This window comes from Myxocyprinus asiaticus, chromosome 47 (assembly GCF_019703515.2).
Source record: "Myxocyprinus asiaticus isolate MX2 ecotype Aquarium Trade chromosome 47, UBuf_Myxa_2, whole genome shotgun sequence".
In the NCBI taxonomy this organism is placed as follows: domain Eukaryota; kingdom Metazoa; phylum Chordata; class Actinopteri; order Cypriniformes; family Catostomidae; genus Myxocyprinus; species Myxocyprinus asiaticus.
Genome location: NC_059390.1, coordinates 20,207,251 through 20,231,754, shown reverse-complemented (window position 1 = coordinate 20,231,754; position 24,504 = coordinate 20,207,251). Strand labels below are relative to the sequence as shown.

Below are 24,504 nucleotides of genomic sequence, written 5' to 3'. Positions count from 1 at the left end.
CTATACTAATATACTAAATACTGTATATATATATTTTTTTATCTTCTTAACTGAGCATGTATTCACTGAGCACTGTGCTGCACTTACTGATTGCACTGCATCATTTTATTTCTGTATTCTTTTGTTTTTTATTCATTTTATTAATTTGTACTTTTTTAAAACTTATTTTATTAATTTTTATTCTTATTTGTTGTTAAAATGTATTTTATCTTGTATTTTCTTAATCATTTTTATGTAAAGCCATTTGAATTGCCATTGCGTATGAAATGTGCTATATAAATAGACTTTCCGTGTCTTGCTTTGCCTTTAAATTTATCCTGGTACAATGTCTTGCCCAATAGACCCCATTGCAAGTGTACTCATATATATATATATATATATATATATATATATATATATATATATATATATATATATATATATATATATATATATAGTGGTGGCCAACAATATTGGCACCTTTGGTAAATATGAGCAAAGAAGACTGTGAAATTTTTTTGATCTTTCATTAAACAAAATCACAAACATCTAACCTTTAATTGAAGTAAAACAATTGAAACAGGGGAAATATCTCATTATTAAATAAATATTTTTCTCCAAAAATCATTGGCCATAATTATAGACACCCTTTTATTCAATAATTTTTGCAACCTCCCTTTGCCAAGATAACAGCTCTGAGTCTTCCCTTATAATGCCTAATGAGGTTGGAGAACACCTGGTAAGGGATCGGAGACCATTCCTCCATACAGAATCTCTACAGATCAGGAGACTGGGATGGCCATAGCAGAACCTTGATTTTGTGGTCAGTGAACCATTTTTGTGTTGATTTTGATGTTCGTTTTGGATCATTGTCCCGCTGGAAATTCCAACCAGGGTCCATTGTAAGCTTTCTGGCAGAGGCAGCCATGTGTTGATTTTTTATCTGTTGGTATTTGATAGAGTCCGTGATGCCATGTATCCAAACAAGATATCCAGGACCTCTGGTAGAAAAACTGCCCCACAATATTAATTTTATTAATATTATCCCAAACAACTTGTGGTGATGTAGGTGATGTCTGATATTTTTATTTTTTTTTGAGACTTCTGACCCCAAAACCAAACTAATTTCTGCAATTCTCCAGCTGTGATCCTGGGAGATTCTTTGGCCACTTGAACCAACCTCCGCACTGTGCGTGGAGACAATATAGACACACGTCCCTTTCCAGGCCGATCTTAAGATCTCCAGTTGATTGGAACTTGTTAATTATTGCCCTGATGGTGGAAATGGGCATTTTCAATGCTTTGGCTATTTTCTTATAGCCACTTCCCATTTTGTGAAGCTCAACCTTTTGCAGCACATCAGAACTATAGTCTTTAGTCTAACCCACTGTGATTGATCATTAAGGGAATTTGACCTGTGTGTGTTACCTCATATTTATACCCCTGTGAAACGGAAGACATGCCTGAAAAATTTCATGTTCCTAGTCACCCTGGTGCACTAAAAAATTTAAAATATGAATGGGAATATACTTCAGATATATTTTACTCATAAGAATTTCTAGGGGTGCCAATAATTGTGGCCAACGTGTTTTGGAGAAAAATATGTATTTAATAATGAGATATTTCCCGTCTTTCAATTGTTTTACTTCAATTAAAGGTTACATTTTTGTGAATTTTTTGAATGAAAGATCAAAAGGATAACGCAGATTTCTTTTCACAGCCTTCTATGCTCATATTTACCAAGGGTGCCAATATTTTTGGCCACCACTGTATATATATATATATATATATATATATATTTGACATGATGATATTTTGCTGGAGCAACATTGTTTCAAAATGATCAAAAATACACAGTGACAAAGCAGTTCAAGCCACCAACCTTTTTTCAAAATACCAGGACAATTATCTCAGTGTGAGAGTCTCTTCAAGGGCCTGTTAATCTGAAACGCTGTGGGCCTTTGAAGAGTGAGCTGACAGATACCAAAGAAAGGCCAGCGGGTGCCATCAAAGAGGTCCAGACAACTATGGTAAATTGACTGAGAGTACACAACTGGTTGGTGCGAGTTTGGGGTCAATTGTTCCCTCTCAGCTTGCTTAGTGCCCAATCAGCCCAGAGCATGGAACGCAAGCAGACAATAAGAATTAATGTCTTTACCTCACTGGTTGTATTTCACTGACCAATGAGAATAGGTAAGGGGCCATTGTTCTTGAGAGCCAGAGCTAATTTGCCATATTATGAAAAACTGAGGGATATACATTGAGCGAGGGACAGTTAGTTTGGGATAGCTGCTTTGAGAAACGTGTGCTGCTTTGTCAGAATATGGAGGTAGGCCTCTCTGGTCTTTGAATTCAAAACGGAGATTGAGATTCAATCAAATAAAGACAGTTGCAAGTTCATTACCTGGATTTGTTCAAATGGCACTTCGAAACTGAAAGACTCGTTGTAGTAAGGGTTGAGGGTGTTCTTTTTGATTGTCGTCTTCTTCTTCTTCAACCGCTTGCCGTTTTGCATCAGGTGGATTTTCACGTAGGGATCTGGCAAAACATGGTAACAGGACGTAGCATGAGAAATCACTTTAGTAAAAGGTGAAGTGTTATTTATTTTCGATGTTAAGCACCTATTCCAGCTTAATATGCAGAAACAACTATTAGTAAGCCATTGTTGGTTTATTTCCCCGAAAAGATCCCGATCAGCCGGACATTGCAACATTGGCTCAGCTTCTCAGAATAGCTTTTTGATTGAAACCTCACAATACAAATAAAGGTTGAAATATCACAAAAATATCTGATTTCTTGTCAATATGCCTTCCATTTTCTGAAAGGGAGAGAACATTTATTTATTGTGTTATGCTGTGACTGTAAAGAGGGGTGATAAGACATGTAATGTGCCTTCCTGAGCCTTTCAATAAAATGGATATGGTAGCAGTTATTGAAGTGAACAATGGTTGAATCGAAAAGATTTTACAATGTTCCAGAACCACTCTTTATCCAACATGCCATTTCAATTCACTCTATTCTGTCACTCTGTTCCCCTGTATTTATATATGTCTCTTTCTGTCACTATAACCTTCTCTGCTCAGCTCCAAGAAGGATTTCAAAAAGCTCTGGCATTTTTTTGTTTTTCAACTGATCTAAATACTCTTTACCAACAAAAAGAGCCAGAGTAGCACATTCCATAGACTGAACGTGAGAGAAAAAGCCAGTGGAGGCATGGTGAAGTTTGCACACATATAGTACCATATTAGCAGGAGGGCAGCACAAAATTTCTGGTATGCCATTTCTGAATGTAGATCTTACAACTCTGGACTCATAAGCAGAGACACAACCAGTCAAATGTTTGCACACACTTGACTAAATTTATGTTTTTCATGACTGTAGGCTTATCTGCATAAAATTAGTTTATAAAATGTATGGTAACACTTTACAATAAGGTTCCATTAGTAACATTAGTAAACAACATTAGTCAAAATGAACAATACTTTAACAGCATTTTAAAATCTTGGTTAATGTTAATTATCATCATATATTAATACATTTTTTAAATCAAAATCAAATCGATTAAACCACTGGAGACATAATGCCCATTCTTCCATCTGTGTTTTGTTAGTGTTTATGACTTTACTATTATTCTAAAATGTGCAAAATAATAAACATAAATTTAAAAAGGGAACTTTGTGACTGGTATAGTATATGACTTATGGTAACACTTTACAATAAGATTCCATTTGTTAACATTAGTTAACAACATTAGTTAATAGGAACTAACAATGAATAATACTTTTACAGCATTTATTAATCTTAGTTAATGTTCATTTCAACACATATTAATACATTTTTAAATTTAAAGTTCTATTTGTTAGCATTAGCTAATGCTCTATGAACTAAAATGAACTAACAATGAACAACTGTATTTTTATTAACTAACATTAACAAAGATTAGTAATGTATTGCTAATTGTTTGTTCATGATACCTAATGCATTAACTAATGTTAATGAATGCAAGCTTTTTTAAAAGTGTTACCCTTAACGTATACTGTAACTTATAAGTGGCAATTTATGAGATTAATTAAATTCATGGTGAAAGTATCCAACTCAATCCACTGCTTCTTATTGCTGCTCCCGATCTAGGATTAGTTTTCTCAATCTAAATACAAATCTTAACTATTACTGAGATGGGAAAAGCTGACTCTAGATCAGCAGACAACTTAATTCTTCAACATCATTTGCTGTGTGCATGTGCAAAAAATCAATAAAATACAAATAAAATACAAATGTCTTAATTCTGAAATTATAATACATATTTTAGTAGTAAAGTAGTATACTTCCTGCATTATAATAAAAGCATTTATTAACGTAAAGGAATATTCCGGGTTCAGTACAAGTTAAGCTCAATCGACAGCATTTGTGGCATAATGTTGAATACCATAAAAAACAATTTCGACTCGTCCCTCCTTTTATTTAAAAATAAGCAAAAATCAAGGGTTTAAAGGCAGAAATGTGAAGCTTAAAATTTTATAAAAGCACTTACATTAATTCTTCTTTTAAAACTCATGTATTATTTGAGCTGTAAAATGGTTAAACACTGGGGTTTGTTGACATTACATCGTCATGGCAACAAAGTTGTAAAATTGGCTATAACTTTACACAGAAAAGGTTAGTAAGTGATTTTTATCACACTAAAATCATGTTAACATGCATATTGTTTACATCTTGTGGCTATACTTTCGAAACTGTGAGTATTTTAACGTTTACAGATTGGCGACATTTACTTCCATTGTATGTGTCTCACTAAAACACAGATTTTAGCTTTTTTTAACTAAAAGGAGGGACAAGTCAAAATAAATTTTTGTGGTAATCAGTAATGTGCCATAAATGCTGTCAACCAAGCTTAACTTGTACTGAACCCGGAATATTCCTTTAAGGTAGCATTTAAAACAATATATCACCCCAAGAATGAAAAAATTATTTCTATTAATTACTCATATTGGCTGCCATGCAGAAAAATACAAATAAAAATCATGCTTATATTTTTGCTCTTGAGTCGCTTAAAACATATTTATATTATTATTGTTTTTATTAATAATAATAATAACAAAATAATATATTTTATGTATTTAATATTATAGATATTCATCGGGTAATAATATCATGTGAGTACTGGTGTGTGATCGTAACCTGTGTAAATAACAAACGACTCATCAGGAATGTTTTGTATGAGGTGTGAACATTGTACCTTAGTATAACCTGTAACTTAAAGGCCTTTTGAATGGAACCTGTGGTTCTAGCTGACACAGAATCTATTTTAAATGTGTTTTTAAAGAACAAAACTCCAAAGTATGGAGCTGGACACACACAATGTAGTTCAATTAGAGCTATTATTAAAACATTCTACTTTCACAAGTCATATTTTACTTATTCAACCAGGAAGCTTCTTAGTCTAATAGTCACATCATATATGGAATGCATGCTGATGCTTTTAATTCATACTAAATGACTAGATGCAACAGTAGTTTTCTCTATAATGAAACAGCATAGCACCTCCTATTGAACTAACAGTAAAACTGCACAATTTAAAAAACTTTGGCTGACCGTTCATCCACTTTTAATAATATGTAAACATGGACCTCAGCTATTTATGATGCTGAACTTAAACAGAACTTCAGCAGCCCTAACACTATTAATGGTGGTGCTTTGGACCAGTTATTCAGGACATCTGTGGTTATCTACACATAAACAGAAGCCAAGCCAGAGCGTTATGGTTCAAGGAACAGGCAGTGAAAATAAAATTGACCCTTGCCTCTGATGTGCTATGTTTTCATTGGCTTCACCATGTAGGCATGCAGTCAACGTATGGTCTACTGACACATACTATAGGTGTCTCTTAGTGGTGGACTGCCATAAGCTATTTGTTTTCAAGGAGAAAATCTTGTTTGAGCTGTAGATTTTCAAATAGGTGAGGTAACGCTGATCGAAGACCAGCTATATCTCAAATGGTTCAGAGCAAGTGTTTTTAACCACTGAGACACAATTAATGTGCTTGAGAGAGGTAGTATGTTTGAATAAATTTACAAATAAAATTAACAGTCTTTCATACATACAGTAGCCCCTACACAAATCAAGATACTTGAGAAACACTTACAAATACAGGAATGTCATTGCATTAAAATAAATAAATCAAACCATCTGTGCATAAATGATGCTAGACCTGTCCTCAGAAATACATTTCATTTTCTGAGCCATTTTTGCAATGGCTTTTAACCAACTGGTTTTCTTCAAGTTCACACATTCATAGTGAATAGTATATCTTTTGCTATCATTTATATCTATTGCTTTATCATTTAAACCCAACAAACCACAAACAAACCTAAAATATTTAGCATACTTTTGCTTTCTCTCTATAAAATAAATGACACTTGGTTTGATATACTCAATGGATTTCATTCATTTGTAAGTGTGGCTTACGTGTCCAAATACTTTCTGAGGCCACTGTATGTATCCATATTCAATAAATAATCTTCAGTAATCAATGCCTAAATCAAAAATAAAGCTGTAAAATAATAGTGAGGCAGAATACAGGGAATGGTAAGCAGTACTCTTTGGAATGAACTCAAATTACATTCATTTTAGTTGAAACAACCATGTCTTGTGTGATTAGGCAGGGTAAACAGGGTTTGAGCGGAGAAAAGGATAAATTATAGTGTTCCGATGAGTCGTCCTCCCTGTAGCTGAATCACAATGGAAACAGTCACTAATTATTGGCATGATCCATGCGAGCCTATTGTTTCCAATCATGTGACAGCTCTTTGGACATGCTCTGAAGTGACTCCTCTGGGAAAACTACTCCTACATAACAACAATTAAATCTGAGCCATTTCCATAGACTTGGAATGAGAAGAAAAACAAGGACAAAATCAGGGAAAAGCAGGGACAGAATTTTTTTTCTAGTAAAATCAATGGGAACTTTGAGGATTTGGTCAAAAAAGGTTCCTTTCGCAATACAAACCATTGGAGTCTGGCAAAATCTCAGTTGATGACAGTAAATGCAGTCTTAACTGCACAATTTTCACACGGATTTCAATCCAACAGGCCCAATGATTATGTGTGATAGGAGGTTTGGAGGCTGTAGTTATCACATAGTGGAAACTATAGTCCTCCAAACACAAACCTCTAAATTGAGCTGTTAACACTGTTAATTTTTGAATTGCGTGTAGTACCTTATAAAACATGGGTAACACTTTACAATAAGGTTCCATTTGTAACATTAGTTAATGCAAGGGAGGCCTGGGTAGCTCAGCAAGTAAAGATGCTGACTACCACCCCTGGAGTCACGAGTTTGAATCCAGAGCATGCTGAGTGACTCCAGCCAGGTCTCCTAAGCAACCAAATTGGCCCAGTTGCTAGGGAGGGTAGAGTTACATGGAGTAACCTCCTCGTGGTCGCTATAATGTGGTTCTCGCTCTCGGTGGGGTGCGTGGTGAGTTGTGCGTGGATGCCGCGGAGAATAGCGTGAAGCCTCCACACATGCTATGTCTCCGCGGTAACACGTTCAACTAGCCACGTGATAAGATGCACGGATTGACGGTTTCAGACGCGGAGGCAACTGAGATTCATCCTCCGCCACCCGGATTGAGGCAAGTCACTACGCCACCTTGAGGACCTAGAGTGCATTGGGAATTGGGCATGCCAAATTGGTGAGAAAAGGGGAGAAAAACAAAACAAAACAACATTAGTTAATGCATTAGGTATCATTAACTAACAAAGAACATTTATTAATTTAGTTAATGTTAGTTAATAAAAATGCAATTGTTCATTGTTCATGTTAGTTCATAATGCATTAACTAATGTTAACATATACAACTTCAGATTTTAATAATGTATTAGTATATGATGAAATGAACATTAACCAAGATTAATAAATGCTGTAAAAGTATTGTTCATTGTTAGTTCATGTTAACTAATGATGTTAACTAATGTAAACAAATGGAACTTCAACTTGTTTGCTATGCAGGGGTGGATTTTTGTTAAAACTAACAGATTTTAACTTCTTTATTTGTGTTGCATGAAGGTCATATAAAATTTTTGCTACCTTATAATGCTTTTTATATACATATTTGAACTTTTTTAACCCTCTTCTCAGACTCAGACTTTCAATCTTAACCTGTATAGTATGCATTATTTTATAACAGTTGAATATTTTCCCTATTGATTTTCTGACATAAAATAGTTGCAATAACAAAGATAAATAACAAAGGGGGGGACATTGCCATATGGCAACTCTGAACATTGCCATATGGCAACACTGTACCGCAATAGAAAATGGTCCAAAACTATTTTTTCTTTTTGAATAAAAATTATTATTTTGTTTAATTTATTTATTAATACCCTTGGAACTCCTAGAAACAAAAATAAGGGAATCATTATCATGCATTCTTTAATATTGCTGATAATCAATGTCACTAAAGCCTAGCTCATCCTAATTGGGTAAATTAAAATATGAACATCATAAAAATATAAATGTTTAATATTAAATTAAATGAAATATGAGACATATGATGAGTGAAGAAAATATACCAAAATCAAGGTAAATATTACCTGTAAACATTGTATTTTTCTGTGTCACTGCCAATCAAGCTGTAATTTTGTCAAAAGATGAAGATATTTTTTAATTATTTCATTGTGTGTGCTTAGCTACGAAATCAGCCTCTCATCCACACTGGAATGGTGCTATCCTCCACCAAAAACAGACTCCATAACCGCATCCTTTTGGCAAACAATGACGTTAGGAAACTGAAATTGGAAGTTTCAAATCAAAATGGATTAGTGTGAATGTGGCCTTCCAAAATGTATAAAATGTAATTTCCATCACCATAATTTCATTTTCACCACATTTCCATAATTTGAGATGTGGTTGAAATGACACTGTGGGAAAAAGTTCATGTTTCAGAAAATGTTAAAAAAAACAATTCTCCTGTGATACACTGTTGGACATTATTAGTGGACTAATTAATTAAATAAACTCGTGAGAGTGTGAAAAAGTCCACAGGGCCAAACATGCCCACCGTTGAAGAAACACCCTTATATCTGTAATGCCAATGGACCAGAGAGAAAGAGAGAGGATTGGTCTAGATTGCGATGGTTATACTGTAGCCATTCTGCCCTCTTTGAGTGATGAGAAGTAAAAGTTGGGACGTCTTGGCTCCCAGCAGGTGGGGTCTGGTTCTGATGATCTTTCCACCTCTCTGACAGCAGGTGTGAGATCGACCAGGTGCGAGAGAATGAGCGAGGGTGGGGGAGGATGGATGGACAAGGCTGGGGATATTTAGATGAGTGATTTCTGAATGCTGAGCTGTAAATTTACACAGTTAAAATGTATTTATGTATTCACCAGAGGCGAATATTACTGCACTTGATAGAGCGCAGCTCTCGGCACAATCACAATTGGGACTTGCAGCTGTGAATGACTTTATATGCATTACATGAGTTTAGTAGTGAAAGTTATACTAAAAGAGACTTTGTATTAACATGCAGATAACCTGGTACGCTATGAGGAAATGAAAGGGTTGTGCTTCCATTTTTAATTTTTTCCGAGATAGAATATGATAATGTTTTTATCAAGCAAACAAGCACACTGCATCAAACTAAAAGGTTTAGAGAAACTGCAACATTTTTGGCATTTGCAATGCATTTAACTTCCATAACGTGCATTTGCAAGTGAAACTGAATATGCAGCCGGAAATAAAAAGTAGGGCGGGACTTTATTTTACCCAACCTGGTCTCATAGAATCACATTACTATACCTACATTTTTGCAAAATGGTCTTTATGTGGCTCATTGCGTTTTTTTTTTCATCAAATATTTTCTTTTTCTAACACTACTAGTTAGGTTTAGATTTAAGGTTTAGGGTAGGTATGTCGTTTGTTGATATAAAACTCGATGGAGCATTAACCTTAAAACCTCATCTGTTTGGGAGAAAATGTAACTCACTTTCAGTGCCACTCCTTGGACATTTCACCTCGGAACTGCCGCAATACATGTAATGAACCACGCAACTAGCATAAACAAACGGGACTGCAAAATGAACAATGTTTTCAAACAGGTCTCCATGAAAACTCCTCCTGTCTTTCATTGGTCAAATAAAAAGATAGTCCCTCCCACAAACTCGCACCATTGCTTAAGCCAATGTTGCTGTGTCGGGCTGGTCAGGATGCACACCAAAAGCAATTTTTTGAAAGCACCAAAGAGCCGTGTGAATTGTATTTACAGTTTGGAGGCATCAACCTATGAATTGTTTACTTATCATTGTCTCTGCATATTTATCACCTTGCAAAGTCATGCAAATAAATTAACAAGAGAGCTGATGAAAAAAAAAAAAGACACCAGTTGATGGTTTCACTCAAAAACTGGACTCACCTGACAGGCCACCAACATCCATCTTCTTCAAGTTCTTGGCCTCCAGAATGACCACGGTCAGTTTGCCAGCAGTGGGCACATACCGCAGAGAGAAACAGATGTCACCCAGCTTTTCTTGCTGTGAGTGGTAGAGAAAAGTACATCATTTTCAAGGCTTAGTAAATGCACTTCAAAAAAACTGAAGAAAAGAACATCTTTGGCTGAAGCAATTTAGCAAAATATTGCTCCATCCAAAAGCTCTTTTTGACAGTCTTTTTGCCCACTCAACAAGATTGATACGAGAGATTGAACTGAGAAGTACAGCTTTTGAACTCTATATGTGAAGCAGGGTCTGATTCACTTTGTAAATAATTTGAAAATACATTTACATATTTATATGTACACATGATGGTTTAACTAATATTTCATGAGCCATTCTCATAAACATGGACTTTAACACATACAACATGTAGAAAACAACAGGCAGGGGAAAAGGCTATTTCAGTTTACTTCAGTTTAAATGGCTCATGCCATTTTCTGCACAATCAATTTTCTGTCAGTTAAAAGGTCATCTGCGTAAACAAAACTTTTCATAGCTCAATTAAATGAGTCTTACAAGGTAAATAAGCTCAATTAGCTGCTGAGTTCAAATTTACAACTGCAATACTGCATCATCCAATTAGTCACACAGAATAATCTCTCCTGAAGAAATAATTGATTGTGGAGGAAAAAAAAAAAGAGGAACTTCCATTTTTAGAGAGTAAATTTGAACTTCCATTGAATGGAAATGTGAACAGCTATAACATTTTTCAGTCGATTTTCATTTTGTTTTTGATTTTTTTTCACAGGCACTGCAAGTTCCAGCCTCAGGACACCACTCTAGAGGTCCTCTGGTAAAAGTCAATATGCTCCAGTTTTCTCGAGTGTTCCTTGAAGTGCTCCACAAGTCCATCAGACACATAATGTTACAGCTGTGCAAACTTGAAGTGCAACCTTCAACATATGTAGATAGCCTTCAACTCCCTGTCCTCAGCAGGCATTTGACAGCATCATAATTAACCTTTCCACCAAGGAACCGTTGCGTAAAAACAAGGTTCCCATAGAAACGGTAGTTTAAATGCTATATTCCATGACATTTACCATGAAAATTGAATCTCCCAAACCACTGCTTGGAAAGTCACACTTTTTATTAATAAAAACATGGCATTGCCCAGCTGATTAACTGACATTTCCAGTGAAGATGGAGAGCCCTCAAGTCTTTCACCTTTACAGTGAACGAAATTTCCATTCAACTCCTGCTAATTGATGTTGTTTTCTCATTGTGTACGACCTTTACAATATATGTTGTACCATTCTGAGAAAATATTAAAATCATTTGTCAGAAATATATAAATTCTATGAATAAAAGTGAACAACAAACTTGTTTAGGTCATGAATGACATGTTTATTTAATCTTTTAAAGGTTTAGTTGAAATAAGTAACTCAAATATGTAATAAAATATGAAAAGTCTGTCATCATTTACTCACTCTTGTGTTTTTCTTAACCCATTTGACTTTCTTTCTTCTGTGGATCACATAAAATTATGTTGGGCAAAATGTTAAGGACTGACATCCTGAGGATGGATTTATTTCCCCATAAAATGAAAGTGAACGGTGACTGAGACTAATATTTTGTGTTTCACAGAAGAATGATAGATTTAGTCATACAGGTTCAGAACAAAATAAAGGGTGAGAAAATAAAGACAAAATTTACTCTTAAAGTGAAAAGCATGTCACTGTTCATTGAATCAATTAATGAATCAATGAACAAAAATTGAACGAATCAGTAAACAAATCTGAATGAATGTATCTGATTTGTTTTGGGGAGTGAACTCTCCCTTTAAGCGAAATGTCAATCACTGGTCACCACCTACTGGTGTAACAATGTGGACTACAGGAAAGGTCACTGAATGAATCAGTCAATGAACCAGTTAATGAATCAGTGAACTAATCTGAATTAACAAATCAGATGAACTATCCCTATAAGTGAAAAGTCAGTCACTGGTCACCACCTAATGGTGCAACGACGTTGACTACAGGGAAGGTCAGTTAATCAATCAATGGACGAATCAGTGAACGAATCTGAATGAGTTTGGTGAACAGATTCAAAGGATTCTAGTTACTTGGAAGAATAAAAAAACCCTACTACTACCCACTTTCAGCCTTTTTTCTTAAATACATTGTGCTCAAGATGGTCAGGCAATAAAGAAGGAAAACTCATTGTAAAAGCTGATATTTAATCTAATACATTTGGACCTGGAACAGATTATTGCAGTCCATGGATGTTTGTTCTTACCTCTTCTTTCTCAGCACTCTGAAGGTCTCTCCACTCCTCAGTCACATGACTAAAGTCCACCTTATTCATGGTAACCTTCACATCTCCAATGGCGTCATGTTTGGAGAAGCGGTCAAAGTCATATACCGTCATCACTAGAGTTTTTCCTCCCAACTCAGTGTAGGGAACCTGTGGGATATTAGAGGAGAAATTACTCCAATGCAAACCAGTCTAATCTTTCTCATTTCCAGTTACAAGACTTATCTACTGCTTAGATGATGGGATGAAATTATAGGACTATTGTGTGTGTGTGTGTGTGTGTGTGTGCGGGAGAGAGATTTGATTCTTGATTGCCTCCAATTGAGCTGTTTTTCACACAAAACTCATTATCCCGAAGGACTTGTTCCAACATGATGACAAACTGCTTGATTGGCCGGGAAAGAGATAAAACCCAAGGGTTGCTATTTTGTCCTTGACGCTATCACACACACCAGCTCTCCAGTCTCTTCATTTCAATAATGGAGGCACTTGTGATTACATGTCACAGCTGTGTGGCTATCTCACAGAGTGTTGGTGTGTGGATCATTTCTCGTTCTCAAGGTACCATGTCATAGCTGAAATTATGCTGGGCTAGACAAGAAACAAACAAGAAAACAGTCCTTGACCTCCCTTGGCTGGCTTAGTTATATATTTGCAATTCTTTCAAGAATTCAACACTTCACTTAGCAATTTAATAGAACACTTAGCGTCTTAGAGATCTGACTGTGGTAATTACAGAAAAAAGGTCTTGCCAACAACATGACGTCTGATAAGCTTTACTAACTCGAACGTACATTCATAATAGAAATTATTTACGTTTTCAGATAATTGACACCTGCAGGAGCCAGTTTGCATGTTTTTATTCTAATGCCTCATGCCAGAAACGGTCTTGTTTAGAGGGCCATTTCTAATAAGCGGTATAAGTGGCCATTTAGGGCCCCCAAGCCACCAAGGGGCCCGGTCAATAAACTGCACCCAAGGGGCTCCCCACCCCCAGTTTACTTACAGTTGCAATCGAAATTATTCAACCCCCCCAAGACAGTAAGAATTTACAAAGGTAAGCTTTTCTGATAACCCAGAATTTTTTAACTTTACATCTATATCAGTTGAGTGACACATTCAAAGTCAGTATGAATATATAACCTAATATTTCTAAATAGCAGGATTTTTTTTTAAATACAGCCATGTCATAATTATTCAACCCCTATTGCATGTAGCTGTTTCTTAAATATGTAAAGCTACACAAGTAATTGTTTTAAAACAAAATTAAGTCATCAATCTGCAATGGCACTTTTTTGAGTTTTAAAATTTAAGTTTAGCGTTGTAAGCAAAAATGTATTTCTATGCAAAAAATGCAATTAAAAATAAGCTGTCTCAAAAGCTAATAGAGGAGATTATTTCATTACACAAGAAAGGTCATGGCTAAAAGTACATTTCCAAGGCACTTCAATTTCCAATAGACAAAGTTGTCAGCACCATTCATAAATTTTTTAAATATGGTACAACAGCAACCTTCTTGGGGTGTGGAAGAAAGCAAAACTTCACCAAGGGAAATGTTGACTCCAGTTGACTGAATATTCAAGAAGTAATTAGGAAAGACCTGTGGAGTCCTGGAAGAAGGTTTTATAGAGGTATGACACTAAACTGAAAATGAGTTTTAGACACATGGGTCAGCAGTACGTCTGGAGTAAGATGAAAAGGTGATGGCAAGAATGACACCATCCCCACAGTCAACCATGGAGGTGGGTCAGTCCTGTTAAAGGGGTGTTTTGTGGCTGCAGGAAACGGCTATCCTGACTATGTGACTGACACCATGGATTCTTTCAGGTATCAGGCCATTTTGGCATGAAAAATGTGATGCCTTCAGTGTGCAAATTGAAGCTCGGTGATCACTGGACTTTCCAGCAAGACAATAACACCAAGGATACATCCAAGTTGTCCAAAATCTGGTTCAGGGATATGTCGTGGAATGCCCTTAAATGGCCCTTCCAGTCCATCATTAAAATCCCATTGCAAACCTTTGTTGGGATTTCAAGGAAGCAGTGGCAGCAAAGAATCCAAAGAATGTCAATGAGCTGGAAGATTTTGCTCATGAGAAATGTGTAGAAATTCTAATAGAGAGGTGTCCGAAGCCTGAGAACACTTACCTGAAACATTTATTTGCTATTATTAAGGATAAAGGATGCTCCACAAATGATTGACTTTATGGGTTGAATATTTTTGACATGACATTTGTGGAGAGAATTAGTTATTTTTTATTTTTAAATTTGGGTAAACTGAACTCTTTGTTCTCAAAATCACTCAATTGTGTATTAAAAACTTACTTTGACTGTTTACTGAGGTTCTAGTTGATGTGTTTTAATTCACATCACCAGAATGTGTTGCTGGTCAGGGGGGTTGAATAATTTTGATTGCAACTGTAGGGTCCCCATAAGGCTAGACACATCACTGCTGGCTAATAAACTAGCAGAAGTAGTCAGAAATAACTTGATCTATTGTATGAGTACCCAACAAACTCACAGATAAATTCAGAAATGTATGTGTTGTTATAATGTGAGTATTCAACACTGTTTGATTATATTGTGTCTGTGCAACCTACCTTAAAGGTGAACTGCTCATTAAAAACGGGGTTCAACGTCTTCCGGTGGACCTTGGTCTCAAATTTCTTCTTCTTGTCTGGAAGAAGGTAGACTTTAACGTAGGGGTCAGAAGTGCCACCCATATCCATGGCAGGCAGCTCTGCTGCTTGTATAATCCCCACTATGAGCTGGCGGTCAAAGGGCAAAGTTAAAGAGAATGTTAGAAAGAGCTTGAAGGGGAGAGAGGTCTTTGTCTGAACCACAAACCATCTACCCACCACTATTCTTCAAATGTATAGGTTTCAAAGTTGATGAGGTTTAAATTCTGTTATGTAACTAACACCGCAGTACATTTTAATGTTGGACCAGATTTAAATGTATGCCATTGAACCATCATTCAAAAAAGTACCAGGACTCTTTCTTGAAACTGGTGTCTTCCAAGCTTGGAAAATCAACATTCAAACGTCTAAATCAGGGGTGTAGACCTTATTTCAGCTTAGTGGGGGACAACAAACAGTACACTTTCTTTACAATTTGATTGTAATATTGACAATTTGATGTTTCCCCAAAGTAGGGCAGGATATGTCATATTGTATGCCCCCCTCAAAGGTGCCTTAATGTTCCCAATACCAGAAACCCAAACATAAATAAAAGCTTTTTAGTGTTTTAACCAGAAGAAATGCCTTGGACTATAATTTCTCTAAATGCAATAGAAACTCAACCAAAGAGCACTCTTTGGGACTTTTTCAAAACTACAACGAGATCCTTCCAGCAAGCAGCACTCCAAAATAAATAGTTTTTTATATGCCTACTGATAAACTTGATGCAATGTACTGTGAATAAACTCCAATCTGTGTCTGCCTTCACCTTCTCACCTCCATTGGTAGGTGGTTCTATGGTAAATCAGCCCTGATCTAGCTTCAGATAATCTGCTTACTTATACATAGAGCTACAAAGAGAACAGTTATGATTCTCCCTTATGCTGAAGTGCATCCTTCAGTCGTGGGCTGCATTACTCTTTAAACAATCCCGGCATTAAGGAGGTGATGGGGTCAGGCCATGTCAAGTGTACCGCTCCTTCTCCTATCTCCCCATCAGCTCTGATAATTGATTGGCCAGCTGGCTGGGATGAGGCCCTGATTGACCTGCCAGTCACCACATCACCTGCCTGGCCTCTTGGGCCCTTGAGTCAGTCAATCAATCTCCCATCAGCCTCCCATAAAACGCCCTGTCTCTACACAGGCACTCGGGCAAGCAGATCTCTCTCTCTTCTCACCTTCTCTTTCACCCTGACCAGCTGTCACACTCTGATTGCACTGCCCAAGGAAGGATTGTATCAAGGAGAAGGAAGCTTTTCCAGAGTTCCTGGTTTAGATGGTAGCCATCACAGAACTGTGAGACTGCTCTTTTGTCAAAGGAACTATGAAGGACTTTAATATCCTGTCAGGCTATAATAATTCTATAGTTTGATTCTTGTCATTAAATGGTGGTGGGTGTCATCTCTGGACAGTTTTATTGCTGGAAATGAGGAATTTTATCTGAGATGAGGAAAGGAGATGTTCTAACCACAAGGAAGACACACACCACAAACAACTTCACACACAAGCACACAAAAATGTCTTTGTTTCTTGAAAGAAATAGTTGTGAGGTAGAAAATACCCCTCAAATAATGCCCATCAGTGTCATGTCACTGCTTTCATGAAGCATAGGTAAAACTCTCAGACTGATCTCACAACATTATACCACAAGAAATCGACATGTTTCTTCTGAAAGTTCATGTACCCTAAAATTACCCCCATTAAGCCAAATGACTTCATGACAAGCAACATCCCCATTAGACATTTTTGGATCAATTCAAGCATTAACACATTTCCATCTAGCATTACTGATCTCCGAGACACAAGCTACACGAGTCCAGTGGGAAACGGGAAGTAATCTTGTTCACATTGTATGTAGTGAGTGCAATTCGGAGGTTGAATTTTAGCTCTAAAATCACACTGGAGTTAGGTGCAAGCATAAGGGTTGGGGTTTGGGTTAAGGCGTATGGTTAATAAAATATGCATTCCTGTTGACTGTATTACATAATTTACAACTTAAAATACAACTCACTTTTGGTGCCACTCTGTGGACATTTTTCCTAGAAACTGGAGTTCACATGTGCACATATGTTCAAAAACACTTCCATCTTTGACCACTGGGCAACAGTGATTTGAATTCTGGTATCTTTCTATTCTATTTCTATTTGATCATGATGAATTGTGACCATCTGAAGTGACAGCATGTTTAGTAGGTTTCACTGTGGACCTTTTAAGTGTTGACGGGTGGACTTCATCATCGACATTTTAAGTACTGTAACTTAGCTTTTGCTATTGACTGATGACAGTCTTTAACATTTTACACTTCTATGGCAGGAATGTAAGTGCAGCGTAGTTCTAGCAGGAAGACTAGCAGCTGTATATCATCACACCATTAGCTAGGTAACTCCTAGCCAATCACATGTAAGCCATTGCTTTATAAGTTTGCTCCCAATCTATCACATTGCTGTTTCAGTGTGTTAACACGGCAACCTCCACCACCCCACCATCACAAGTTGAGTCCCGTCCTGCACGGGGGGGTAGGCTCCTTGCCCCTGCCTCCTATCTCCGGCAGGATATGATGGTTCGGAGTACAACATCTTCGGACTGCCAGATGGGGCTTACGCCAAAGAGAGACATTACATTTCTGTTTTATATTCATCAAATAAATGTCATCTTAAATTTCACTCAAGTCTGCGAGTCTTCCTGATAGAATTATATTTCTTAGATATCAGCTAGAGTTTGTCTCTAGAGTGGTAATAGTTAACAATGTATAAATATAAGTAATTTGGAATTTTTGATGATCTGTAATTACTCATCTAAACACATAAAGATGAGAAAAACAAAACTAGTATGTGGTTCCACTAAGTGTGCACATGATTTCACAATATAGCCTACTGTTTCTCTCAGTGGTGTCATTGTTAGTCTCACTGGAAATTTGGGATACAGGATCAGACACCATCTCTAAATCTAAACAAGTTGTCTTTTGTAAGTAGCTTCTAGCTGTGAGTTAGACTGAATAGCTATGGACAATCATTGCAGTATGAGTCAGGGCAGATCAGTCTATGGGAGTTTTAGACATACTGTAGCATAATAATTACAACAATAATAATTAATAAAATATTGAATATACTGTATATATTATTTATTTCTGTATTTTTAGGTACAGATTATACAAACAGATTAACATTTTTCCAACTCATTTTGTTGTTGTGTTGGACTAATGAAATTCCTTTATTGTGCTTGATTTCTTTGAATTGCAATTCAGTAAATGTATCTTCCAGTCATTCAAATTAATATGGCTGTGGCCAGTTCAATTTGAATTTCAACTCATAAACTGAAAGAGAGTCAGTTCTTAAATTCTGTATTTTTCCAGACTGCAATCGCTGTAATTCACCTCAGTGAATGTGTATGGACCTTATCTGCACCCCGTCCCTCTGTCTCCCTGACGGAACACCTTGGATTCTGAGATAATATGTTATGTGGCTTTGTAACTTCCCACCAGGTTTTACACTTTTCTAATTTTACCTTCCACCTTGCTCAGCAGGACTGGAAAGGTCCAGATTACCTCTAAACAAACCCAGAGTTGAGTCAAGCTACCTGGAACCTTTCACCTTTGGAAAGGGCAAGAGATGCAGAAAAATCTCTCAAACCCGCATGTCTCTCTAAAGCAATACTCAGACAGGAAAAAAGCTTGCAGATATCCTGCAGGCACGGTGGGTGAGGATATATGCATGTGTGTGTGTGTGTGTTGGGCTGAATCTGGGTCAGGCCGATGTGGTCCAAGATGTCGTTGAATCTACTGCTTTTGCACTCTGCCTTTAGGTTGAAGATAAGTAAAAGTGCGCATGCTAAATTCTATATTGCCATTCTTATACCTCCTATGAAGTCCTCAGTGCACTTAACCAGACATTTGGTATAATTTTGCTAAGCATCAATGGCCATAAGAACAGAACAAACGAACATCTCAAAACTCCTTTATGCCATAAATTGAATATATTACCAGCCATTTTCTGTCAAATTTGTCCTTTCACAGCTACATATACATTGAGGGCATATAATGAATGCTTATAAAAGCTGCAGTGTGTGTGTGTATGTGATTGCAGATAATCCGGCTCTTTCAGGTTTGTTGCTTTTTTCGGCTCACCCTCGGCATGCGACTTTGCACAGCTTCAATTATCTTTCACCCAGGATCCTTCGAAGAGAAGTACATCCACTCTGGAAGTCACTCAGCTTTCAAGCTCAGCCACTCGCAAGAGGCAGCCAATGAATTTCAGCTAAGCCTCAGAGTTGAAGACAAGCAAGCACTCTCGTTCAGCCAGTGCTGGCGTGGAAGAAAGCCGATTCAAACTAAAATCCATCTACTGTGATGTGCCCTTGACATTCATGGCATTTGGTGAGTTTACAGGATGATGGGCATTATTAAGTCCAGAGATAGCACTTAATAATAGAGCACTGCAATAAAACTGACAAAGTGAAAGGCAAGTAATTGTCAAAGTTTACTCTCTCTTTGCCTTTTCAGAATTTATTTTTTAACATGCAGCTTATACTGAGCATTCAATTTTGTATGAGAATAATCTTAAAAGGAGGGGCGATATCTGAATGGAAGTAGTTGCAAATTGATGCACAAACAGACAATACAATCACTATACTTACGAAGAAAACCTCACTAAACACCACACACAGTGACATGATTTGGAGACGGTCCCTTACCGTATTCTCTGTGAAATTGTAATCCATGGAGTACTGTAATTTGCCAAGTTTCTCTTCCTCCTTAGGCTCCGCCTCTTTCTCTGTGTCCGTCAGCCCTGTTTCTGCATCATCCTCATCCTTCAAGGCCTGAAGGAGACACCCACTAACAGTCAGTCCTGTCGGCCCAACGCTGGCGCTGCCCGATTGCCCTCGCCAGAGCGCCGGGCCCGCCCTGGACCAGCCTGCTCTTCAACTGCACCTCTTTTAGGGGGAGGGGGAGCAAGCACTAAAAACACCACAGTGATTAAGACCAGGACATGCTCGGTGATGCACTAGACTTGGGCTGTAAACCCACCTCTCCCTTATGGTCTGCTACTGTGGAAATTTGTGGAAAAAGTAGATGTGTTGCAAGATGATCTGAATGAGTGCAAGCAATTTACTGTAAATTGGTGGGAGGGGCTAGATGAGGAGACAGATGTTTTTAAAAGAAAAGTTTACCTAAAAATTAATATTCTGTCATCATTTACTCACCCTCATGCTGTTCCAAACCTTCATGACTTTCTTCCTTGAAACACAAAAAGGAGCTATTTTTAAGGATGTCATGTTCTCTGATTTCAAAACCAGTGTTTGGTTGTAACGGATTACATGCAATCTGGATAATGTAATTACATTTAAAAATCTAGTACTTGTAATTGGAATCCATTACATTTTAAAAGATGTTTAATCAGATTACGGTAACTTTTATGGATTATATGATTACATTTCTGATTACATTACAAATCAACCAATGGCAATAACTAGTGTGTAATTTACTGATTATGCTAAAAGAGCATCTATACCAGATCTTTAAATACATGCAAAAGGCTTAGCTAGATTGCACTACATACCTTGAAGGCAGTGCAGTTCTGTTGTTTACAACGCAACTGAGCAACACAATAACTGAGCAATGCAATCTTTGCCATACAAAATTATATCCACTGAAAAAGACTCCACATCCAATCTTTAGAATTTTAATGCACTTTTGCATTTGTACTAGTTTTGAGTGTCAGTGTTTCAAATGTACCCGCATCCACCTGTAATTAGACATTTTTCGGTAAAAACATATGTTGCAAACAAACATTTCAGAGGTGCCGGTCACATGCAACTTTGTTCTTTCGCACCATGCAAATGCACTTCAACCCATGCTTCAGGAAAAACACCTGTCATAGGTTAAGGCCACACCTTCTCATGAATAATCAGGAGGAGGAGGCACAAATTGTACTTCTCTACATATCTAGAGACATTTATTCACTATTCATTTCAAAGCTGGATAAAATAAATAAATAAATTGGCCAATCCAAATAATATTTCCTAAACAAATATCTATATAAATAAAAAATACAAAATAAATGCATGTTATCATTGTCTTCCATATTGGTCAACATACTGTTAGTTTTCCCCTTTTATTTTACCGTTTCAAGTAACTTTTGTTTTACTCAGGGACTAACAAATAGGACGTTGCTGTATGATTTTATGTTTACTAATGTTTAATGAAAGGTGTATTACACCTAAAACTTTTAAAATGAATGATTAGATTTACCAAAACATGCAATAAGTAATCCAAAAGTAATTAGAGAAGATTAGCTAAGAAATATTAAGTTACTGATTACAATTTTAGTTGTGTAACTTGAAATCAGTACCAGATTATATTTCAGAAGTAATCTACCCAAAAGTGTTACATACAATAGCAGTTATATTTTAAAGCACACCTTCTAAAGGTGCGGTCACACATGCCTTTGCACAGAAGAAATTCCATGGGCAAAATAAATGAATCTCATGGACTTTCGGTGGAGAAGAATTTCCCCTCGAGGATTGATTTCGCATGGAGTTCAAGTTTGGTGAACTTTGACAGGCGAAATCTGCATGTTGACCAATAGGAAGTTATTTGGTTTGGCAGTGACCTCTGTGTGGGTGGTGAATATTTACAATGGACAAGTAGTATATAATTTTAGCGGTGAGTTTCTTTTTAACTTCACTCTCCCAGATTATAAAGTGCAGCATATAAGGAGGCCGCTTGGTAGTTATTTTTTTTGCTTATTTCTCACACGCTTAACATCCTCCCACGCCTTCTTCACCTGCGGAATTTCATTGTTCAAAGGTATGTGTGACCATGCCTTTAAGACTAAAAAAGGACCCAAAAGTGTCATAAAAGTAGTCCATACGACTTGTGCGTCACATTCTAAATCTTCAAAAGGCATACAACAGGTTTTGATGAGAAACAATCAGTTCAGTTAAGTGACTTTATTATCCACAATGTGGAAATTTGTCTTCGGCTTCACCATAGACAATATAAACACCAGCACATCACATAAAACATAAACAAATATGATCCATTAAAAGTATACCCTCTGCAGGGATATTCAGATACCCACCCACGTATTTACACATACAGCTACGCATTTAATAGTCTGACTGCATTTGGCACAAATGACATCTGATACACATTCTTGATAGCCCGCGGTTGCCTAAAATGCCTCCCTGAGGGTAATAACTGAAAGTGACTGTGTAGAGGATGGGTAAGATCCTCTATAATCACCAAAGCTTTTTGTTTTACTTTGGATATATTTTATATATATATATATATATATATCATTTTGTTGCCTCTGTGTCTTACCTACAATTTTACTTACTACATTAACAACTTTAGACAACTTTGCTTTGTTTTTTTACGCTCAGGTTTCTGTACCACATAGTCATATTCAGGCTTGGGGAGTAACAGATTACTTTTAACGGCGTTAGATAATCAGGATACGAAAATTAGGTAACTGTAATCACAGTTACAGTTACATAAAAACCCATCGTAATCGGATTAAAGTTACATAAAAAAAAAATTGAGATTACTGTCAGGATTGCAAGTTTTAATGAATTTTCATGACAAAGTGATACAGACAGCTGTTTGTTTAGAGTGAGAGATGGTTTAGATGTGCATTCTCTTTGGGTTCTCTCTCTTGACTCACTTGCGCCTCCTACTGTCGCATGCGCAAATAAAACCTGTCTCAAACACTCTGCTCTCGAGGCAAACAGCTGATACATTGCGATGGCCACGGAACAAAATGCATAATTTTCTTGGAAATTTCGATATTATTCGCTCTTTAAAAGAGAAAAGCGAAACAACATTAAAGTTCACTGGAATTTATTTCTTCCAGCGGTGAAGATGCTCTCATTTACCAAAGACCTGAGAATTTGAAGGTAATAAAAGCCACACAGAAACCACATTAGCTAGGTTAGCTAAAATTAGTTAATATTAAAATGTGTTAAAATGAGTTAGCATTAGTGCTCAAAGAAATGTGTGGCCCTCATCATTTGGTGGGAACAGGAACAGCTGCCAATACTGACATGATTTGCGCATCACTGATGGTACGTCATAGACCGAGGTAAAGATAGTTTGTGGTTTGAAATTCAGACATTGATTGGCTATAAATCCACTATGCGCTGTCGTAGACATGTAAATAATGTTGCATGTGATTCTTTATGATTTGTGAATTCGGATCAAGGGCATGGCAGCCGCAGAGGACGTGGGGTACACGTCCCCCGCACTCTTTAAAAAGGTGATTTTTGTCCCCCGCATTTTTCCAAGCTAAACCCATAAGAAGTCCAAATGGTGGATTTGTATACAACATTCTTTGCGTTTTGTTACTTTGGGCTGATTGAGCAACCATCCATTCAATCACAGGTGAGTTTCATGAGCCGAAACAACCCTTACGTAATACGCCGTCAGTCAGACAGTCTAATCTACCCGGCTCCATTCATTTCTACAAAGTTGCTTTCAACAATGCTCATTTATTCATGTTTTTTATTGACATTGATGTTGATCTAAATTACTAATCTAGAGATGAGGAACACACAAACGAGAGTTATTTATCGGCATTTCGTTCTTGATTGACAGCATTACGTGAAATGCACTGCAGAAAAAAACAAAACAAAGGACAATCCTTCTTTTAAGCACACATTGTAAGTGGAGTTTCTATCAGTGCACGAGTCTTCATTAAGTTATGCTTTTTACACTATGTTTGTGAGGTAACAGTTTGATTGGTTCTTTTTTCCAATTTAAGCAGATTACTAGATCAGTGTTAAATATGTAAAGCAATTTTTAATATCATCTCCTGTTTTTTAACTCTATGTTGGTGTGCTTTCAACAAATTGTAGGAAAAAAGATAGATCTGCTGTGTTCTAAGAACACTTATGCATTTTAATTAAGTCAATAGATATGCAAACATGCTTTTTTATACATGAAAACGTACGGACGTTATTGAATAATAATTATTATTTTGCCTTGGTAAAAAAGCAAGCCACCCCAGAGGTTCCCCACCTTGGTCCATCTACCTACGGGTATGAGGCCGCATCTGTTAGCACTGGGGGCGATTTGGGGACTCCAATGGGATCACCTCCGCCGGGT

At 36.8% G+C, this 24,504-nt stretch overlaps 1 protein-coding gene across 6 annotated transcripts in view; it reads right to left on the bottom strand.

The window, feature by feature from the left end:
* The window catches only part of LOC127436792 (synaptotagmin-1-like), a 316,083-nt gene that overhangs the window by 5,462 nt on the left and 286,117 nt on the right, over positions 1 to 24,504 (bottom strand). For 5 of the 6 annotated variants that reach the window (XM_051691178.1, XM_051691179.1, XM_051691177.1 and 2 more), the window contains 5 exons: positions 20,091 to 20,216; positions 15,324 to 15,491; positions 12,707 to 12,874; positions 10,393 to 10,510; positions 2,384 to 2,517 (listed from right to left, as the gene is read on the bottom strand). In XM_051691178.1, the coding sequence (XP_051547138.1) occupies positions 2,384 to 2,517; positions 10,393 to 10,510; positions 12,707 to 12,874; positions 15,324 to 15,491; positions 20,091 to 20,216 (714 nt within the window). The remainder of the gene's footprint in view (positions 1 to 2,383; positions 2,518 to 10,392; positions 10,511 to 12,706; positions 12,875 to 15,323; positions 15,492 to 20,090; positions 20,217 to 24,504) is intronic. The other variant, XM_051691182.1, reaches the window with a different exon arrangement.